This window comes from Numenius arquata, chromosome 2 (assembly GCF_964106895.1).
Source record: "Numenius arquata chromosome 2, bNumArq3.hap1.1, whole genome shotgun sequence".
Lineage (NCBI taxonomy): Eukaryota > Metazoa > Chordata > Aves > Charadriiformes > Scolopacidae > Numenius > Numenius arquata.
Window position 1 is genome coordinate 76,640,451 of NC_133577.1, and position 7,368 is coordinate 76,647,818.

Genomic DNA, 7,368 nt, shown 5'->3' on the forward strand with positions numbered 1-7,368 from the left:
TGTCCCTGAGCTAGTCACACTTCAGTTGTAGGCAAATAGTAGGTTTTATGGTTTCTCCTTACTTTCGTGGGTGTTTGCAGGACAAAAGTAACTTGAGATCTTAGAGCGTTTTGAGGTACTGTGACCCCGATGTGTGTTGTGATGCCTGTGCTCTGTGGATGGCAGGTAGACTCGTACTTCAGAGGTGTGGAGCCTGTTCGTTTGTCTCTAGCTGGAGCAGAGAGAGGGAATTTGGCCCTCAGTGTGGAGTGGGGGATGGAAGTCATGCTGGATTTTAATCTGCTGTGTGAAAGCAATTCTAATTTGAATTGTTGCTTTGTGGGGAAGCGTCTGAGTGATGGGCAAATATGTTACTGCATGGGTGTTATGGGATAACTTTAGGCAGAGGAGATGAGCATCTCTGTATCAGGGGAAAAACAGAAGCTTCTGACTTGTCCCCCACAGCAGCTTTTCTCCTGTAATCACAAGAGAGGTCTGTGGAGTCTTGAGTCCCGTGCCCTAACGGGACGGAATGCAGGATACCATGCATCCAGCGGCCTGTTGCATGGCCTCTTGCCAGTGTCCTCCAGAAGAGAACATTAGGACTGGTGAATTGCCAGCTCTTAGTGGTGCATATCTTTCGCTCTGGCTCCTTGAAAATCAGGATATGATTTCAGGATGGTATAAATCAACTGGTCACTTGATATAATGGCGAAGTAAAACGGTAACAGGTGCCTGGGGATAACTCGGATGGATACCACTTCTAGCTTTCCTCCTCTGAAAGCCCTTCCCCTGCATGGCAGAGACGTAACTTCTTCAAGCAAGGAAGTATGAAAGGGATTCCTTACAAAAAGGAGCTTTCAGCTTCTCTTGCTGAGTCTGAATGTTGCTGAAGTGGTTTATAACTGCATGTTCCCTAAAGAGCTTTGTCTTAATGGAGCTGACTGTCCATGCTTCTTCTGGCTTTTTCTTCTACTTGAACATTAAAGCTTTTTCCTTGCTGTTGTTTTTAACCTGACAGCAACTTGATCACTCTCCCTCAGATCAAGTTGACTTTTTTTCCCCTCCTAACTCAAAATTGTCAAAAGGGAAATATCTCTTCTTGCTGTTTTCTGTGTTCCTGGTAACTGATAGCTGCTTTGTGACAGAGCAGCTGGGCTCTTTTATGACAAGCTGAGATGTGTCCCTGACTGGTACCTCCTTTCTCATTTCCACCACACGTAAATGTTCTGGATGGGGAAGGTGGGTAATAACATCTCCCTCCCCTGCTGGCCTTTGTCTCCAATTAGCTACCACTCGAAAGACACATCTTTCACTGCAGCACTGATCAGAGGATATGGGAAGGGATATGTGATGGTTTTTAGCATCTCTGCCCACCCAAGGGTGCATGAGCTCTCTCCACTCCCCAGCAGAGGAATCCTGGCATGTGAGAATGGAGGTGATTCCCAGGGAAGAGATTTTTGAAGAGGACACAGCCTGCTGCTTTGCTTTCCCCCTTTTTAGGAGGGGATAGGAAATGGGTTTGTGTTCCCACTCCCTAACCAAGACAACTGAGCGGTGAAGCTTGCCTCCTGGGACGTGTCAGCAGCAAAACAGCAGAGGGTACTGCAGGGCCAGCTTGCTTTGGCAGAGCTGCAGGGAGGGATGTGTGCACCAGCCCGGCTCTCCCAGGCGCAGGCTGGAGTCACAGGCTGGTCAGCAGGTGAAGAGCTGCAGTGCCGTCGGCTGAACCTGACAGATACTGATGTATGCAAATGTCAAGTGGGGAAAATATGCTTTACTTCCCAGAACCGTGTGCCCTGCTATGTTGACACGGCACACCACATCCCAGAAAGTGAAGCAGTTTGTTGAATGTCAAGAGTTATGACCTTTTGTCTGGGAATCTACCGTGGCATGTGGAGCATCACAGCCATCTGGGAAGAAGATGGAGATGTGCCTTATGTGACTCCTCCAGCACCTGTCTTCTGTCCTGGGCTGGCCCAGAGGAAGCTGGCTGCCTTGCATTTGTTGTGTCCTGTAGGAACTGGAGTGAAACCAGCAGTACCTGGCAGCCATTGGCATTGCCTTATGGAGTAGACTAGTTGTTCGTCTCACCCGGGTTTCAGCATCTGAGAGAGCAACCTGATGTCTGGAGGTAACATTTTGGAGAAAGAACAGGACACCTGACTGGAGAAAGCTGTACTAATTTACCAGTGAGGGACACTTTTTTCATGACAGCCAGTTGCTGCTAACTTAGTGTTTTCAGCTTCCTTGTGCCTTTCTCTTCCCCATACTTCAAGACAGAGCAAAAACTGGTGACACTTAAGGAAAAGGCACTGGATACTCCTCTACCTTGCAAGTAAGCTCAATGCTCCAGCAAGATATTAATGGAACCTTAAATGAACAAAAATAAACCAAACCTGGACTCAAAATGCTTCTGAGGGGCCTCTTGTTTTGCCCCTATAAAGAAAGCTTGACAGTGAGCCCCAGGATGCTCCTCTATGGCTTTGAACGGGAGAGCATCCAGCCCCTTCACGGCTGGGCCACCACACAGATGGCCTCCCATCAGCCGGACCATGACCAGCCATGTGAGACCAGGGTGTAAGGCTGTGGCAGGTGGGTGCAAGAGGCAAGGGACAGCCCCAGTGTGGTCCCATGAGGACAGCTGCCATTTCCTTCTTCCTTATTTTTTTTTTTTTTTCCCCTCTCGTGGCAATGCTGTAACTCTTCTGCCAGCTTCAGGCTTGCAGTCCACCCCTCCAGAGCTTGATGTGGGACTCCTCACCCTGCCATCTGAGCATGAGGGATGGCGTTGGTGGTTTTCACTAAAAAGGTGACCGTGAAGTGTCCAGAAATGCTCGTTGCTGAGCTATGAGGTATAACCGCAGACAACCAACCGCCCTACCAAAGTCCATATCGGAGCCATCTGTAGAGCGCCAGATATGTTTTCCTTTGGGCAGTTGCCATCTGTCTAAATGCTTTATGGCTTTTCACTTTAGTATTAAATTCCCTCCAAGTTAATCAGTAAACGCGCTTTGCTGTATTTTACTTAATACCCTCTGAAGCGGTGGGAGCGGGCTGGGTGCTTCTTCCCTCTGCTCCCACACGGGCACACGTGTTGGCTGCGAGGAGCCCCGGGGCAGGGGAGTGGGGGACAGCCCCTGTGTGGGGGCTGGTGACATGGAGTGGCTCCCCCGTGTCCCCCAAGGAGGTGGGATTGCTCCTGCGAAGGCATCTCCAACACCATTGCGTGCTGGGCGGAAGGTTTATAGCTGATGGCATGGGTTGTGTGGTGCCTCTCGGGAACTTTGACCCTGGGAGGAGGAAGCTGGCAGGGCAGAGAGCTGCCGTGGTGCAGCATGGTGTGGAGGGACCACAGAGGTGGGTGTGTGGAGCTTGGAGGGAGTCTCTACCTCTTTGCCTGCTGCTGCATGGAGGGTCTCATGCCCTGGGGAGAAGAGGGCAGCCTCTGTGTTGCAAAGGGCTTTTGGGTGACCTTGTTCCCTTGCTCGCCTTTGCCCAAACCTTCCCTTTCCTAAACAGCAGAAGGCGAACACCTCTTCTCCTTTTCCTTGGCGAAGCATTGGGTGAGCTTATTTCTTTCTCTCTTTTTTTTTTGGTCCTTTTTCTGGATTGTAGTCTTCAATCACTTCTCTGCCTGACAGCAGCTCTGCGCTCCCCGCCTGGGTTGGAGGAGGGGAGGTGGCATAGGGAGAAGATGAAGACAGTATTTCATGTTGTGTGGAGGGGAAGGGCTCTGCACCGCTGGCTTCTTGCTGGCCTGACATGGATCCGTCATGATGGCACAGCATTACCAGTGGAGACAGCTAGGCATTTATTTTAGCCACCTTGATCCAGATGCAAAAAAAATCTTCAGCATCTGGTCCACAGAAAACGAAAAGCAAAGGGCAGTATTTGGAGGTACAGTGGAGTTGAGAAGCACGGGAGAAGAGTAAAAGTGACAGCACCTTAATTGCTGTCACTTTTACTCTTAATAAAACCTTAATTGTTTTATTTTTTCCTGTTCCCCATGTGAACTCGAGTAGCATTTCCTAAGAACAAGGGTGTTTTTTAGGGCGTGTGTTGAGCAAACACTGAAAAGATCTGGGGAGTGTAGGTGTTTTCCTGGTTCTGGCAGCCTGGCTAACGATCTCCATCCTTTAAAACTGCCTTTTATGCTGGTCATGTTTCAACCGTGTACTCCCTACTCTGTCTCATCCCTCCTGCTCTCTGCACTCTCTTCATCTTCTCCCAACCCTCTGGTGATGCAGGGCCTGAGGAGGTTTATGTTCATTTTGTTTCCAGCAATGGATAGGGACAAATCTGCCAAGTGCGGTGAGCTCACTAGATCATGAATTCCTGTTATTCTGGATTTCCTGTCTTTCTACCCTGTCGCCACTGCCTTTCTTACCTTTGAGTTTGTAAGACTGTGACTGATCTAGAAAAGGTTCAGCTTGGTGTAACCCAGCTGGGGCAAAAAGCCCACTGAAGACGGCAGGGGGTGGAGGGAGTAGTTCTTAGATTCAAGTCTCGAAAGATGCGTGCTGAATTTGGACCAGCTTTCTGCAATCCCCAACCTGTCTTTCTACCACTGGTAGAAACTTTTTGCACCTCGGTTACTACTGAATGTGACTTTCCTTTTCATGGCTTTTCCACAGGATGAAGATGAGACGCCATAAGCTCTTTCTGACTCTCTGCATGGCTGGTCTCTGCCTCATCTCCTTCTTGCACTTCCTCAAGGCCCTTTCCTATGTCACCTTCCCCCGGGAGCTGGCTTCGCTTAGTCCCAACCTCGTCTCCAGCTTCTTCTGGAACAATGCCCCCGTCACACCTCAGGTCAGCCCTGAGCCAGGGGGTGCAGAGTTCCTCCGCACGCCCCTGTACTCCCACTCCCCTTTGCTCCAGCCCCTGCCTCCCAGCAGAGCCAGCGAAGAGCTGCACAAAGTCGAGTTTGTGCTGCCAGAAGACACAACAGAATATTTTGTCCGTACCAAAGCCGGCGGCGTTTGCTTTAAACCAGGCACCAAGGTGTTGGAGAAGCCACCCGTGGGAGGGCGGCCGGAGGAGCGAGCGGATGGCGCAGGGTCGGGGCGGCCGGCTCGCAAGCCGCTGAGCGCCAGCGGGACCAAGCGGCGCAAGTGGGTGGAGTGCGTGTGCTTGCCGGGCTGGCATGGCCCCAGCTGCGGGGTCCCCACTGTGGTCCAGTACTCCAACCTGCCCACCAAGGACCGCCTCGTGCCGCGGGAGGTCCCCCGGCGGGTCGTCAATGCTATCAATGTCAACCATGAGTTTGACCTCCTGGATGTCCGCTTCCACGAGCTGGGAGACGTGGTGGACGCCTTCGTGGTGTGCGAGTCGAACTTCACAGCCTATGGAGAACCGCGGCCCCTCAAGTTCCGTGAGATGCTCCTCAACGGCTCCTTTGACTACATCCGCCACAAGTTGCTCTACGTCTTCCTGGACCACTTCCCCCCTGGTGGCCGCCAGGACGGCTGGATCGCTGACGATTACCTGCGCACCTTTCTTACCCGGGACGGCATCTCTCGCCTCCGCAACCTGCGCCCAGATGACGTCTTCATCATCGATGATGCCGATGAGATCCCGGCTCGCGATGGCGTGCTCTTCCTCAAGCTCTACGACGGCTGGACGGAGCCCTTCGCCTTTCACATGCGCAAGTCACTCTACGGCTTCTTCTGGAAGCAACCAGGCACCTTGGAGGTGGTCTCGGGCTGCACCATGGGGATGCTCCAGGCTGTCTATGCTACTGACGGGATCCGTCTGCGGCGCCGCGAGTACTACACCATGCCTGGCTTTCGGCAGTACGAGAACAGCACAGGACACATCCTGGTGCAGTGGTCACTGGGCAGCCCCCTCCACTTTGCTGGCTGGCATTGCTCCTGGTGTTTCACCCCAGAGGGGATCTACTTCAAACTGGTGTCAGCCCAGAATGGGGACTTCCCCCGCTGGGGTGACTACGAGGATAAACGAGACCTCAATTATATCCGGGAGCTGATCCGGACTGGTGGCTGGTTTGATGGTACAACGCAGGAGTATCCCCCTGCCGACCCCAAGGAGCAGATGTATGCTCCCAAGTACCTGCTCAAGAACTACCAGCGGTTCCGCTACTTGCTGGAGAACCCCTACCGAAAAGTGGAGGGCGCTGGTTGAGGCCACCGGGGCTCATGTGGGAAATCAGGACTTCACAACAAAAGGAAAGAGTCGGATGTTTTCATCTGTTCCTTTCTCTTTTTTTTTTTTTTTGTTTTGTTTGGTTCTGGGTGGGGTGTGCCATTTCTCCCGGGTCTCTGCCCTCCCTCCCTTCCTTCTCTTCTCTTCATCCCAGGGTGACCCTGGGGACATGAATGCCTCAGTCGCGTGAAGGGCAGGAGGAGGAGAGATGTTGGGGACCTACTCTGGCAGTAGCATAAAGACTTTCCTGCATCTCCCAGATCTCTCCTGCTGGCTGGAGAGAATCTCTACAGCCAGCTGGCGGATTTTCCTCCGGGGGAGGTTGGGAGGGTCCCTTGGGGAAAGAGGGCAGCTGTTCCCGTCCACCCTCGTCCTCTGTGGATCGGAGCAAGCACAGATGCGAGCCTGGGCTATTCAGTGAGCGTGTGAGTCAGCAGGCACAAACTGATGTTGAGTGGTCACGTGTGCAGATGTGTCACAGGCATTTTTTGGATGAGTGAATGTGCAAAAGCATCTCAGTATGCATTTATTTTTTTTTGTATACCTCTATATTTGAAGAGTATTTTGGGGAAGGGAAATCCGTTGCTTCCAAGGTTTTCTCCCCAAGATGCATCCTCCTCCCGCATGCTTAATGCATCTGTCCGGGGCTGTGTCTTGGCCTGATGCTCTACCACTCCTGGAGCAGGCAGATGGGAAGTGGAGGAGAAAGCTGACCTTTTTTTTATCATTATTGTTTTATTTTATTTTTAACTCCTTTGTTACCCCTGCCCCCACAACACTGTACTGGCTTGGCCCACAGAAGCTGAAGCATCTTCCCTGCAGTACGTGCTTCTGTTGGGGCTGGGATAAGCTGCAGGGGATTTAATCAGATGATGGGAGTGTATGTTTACAAGTGCATGGTTTCCTATGTGCATGAGTGCTAACATGCATGGTTTTGGTATGCACGTGGGCGTTCGTTGCCAGTATTGGGGGGGAAGGGGACATAGGAGGGTTTGGGTGTGTGTGCTTTCAGGAAATGGTGGGATCCAGAAGCTGCGACCTTCGTCTCGGCGTGGATGACTTTTTGGGGAATTCAGGGGGCCAGGGAGAGCATTGGCTCTGCGTAGCAGTGCTACATGTGTGGGACTGTTGTGTGCCTCTCTGGCTGCCTCTGCAACCCTGCAGGCTGTGCCTGTTGCGGGGCTCCTGCTTATATGTGCTGGCTATTTCTCCTTGCTGTAG

The 7,368-nt window shown here is 52.0% G+C and overlaps 1 protein-coding gene across 3 annotated transcripts; it reads left to right on the plus strand.

The window, feature by feature from the left end:
* The first annotated feature begins 204 nt into the window (after positions 1–204).
* Positions 205–6,126, plus strand: MGAT3 (beta-1,4-mannosyl-glycoprotein 4-beta-N-acetylglucosaminyltransferase). 3 transcript variants are annotated; one of them, XM_074168977.1, is made up of 2 exons: positions 205–225; positions 4,615–6,126. In XM_074168977.1, exon 2 carries the CDS (start codon positions 4,618–4,620, stop codon positions 6,124–6,126), a length of 1,509 nt encoding a protein of 502 aa, XP_074025078.1. In that variant the 5' UTR covers positions 205–225; positions 4,615–4,617. The 3 variants fall into 3 exon arrangements, with proteins under 3 accessions (XP_074025078.1, XP_074025077.1, XP_074025075.1); XM_074168976.1 differs by lacking the exon at positions 205–225 and adding an exon at positions 2,104–2,171 and having other exon boundaries at positions 4,617–6,126; XM_074168974.1 differs by lacking the exon at positions 205–225 and adding an exon at positions 3,234–3,507 and having other exon boundaries at positions 4,617–6,126.
* Positions 6,127–7,368: the final 1,242 nt, after the last annotated feature.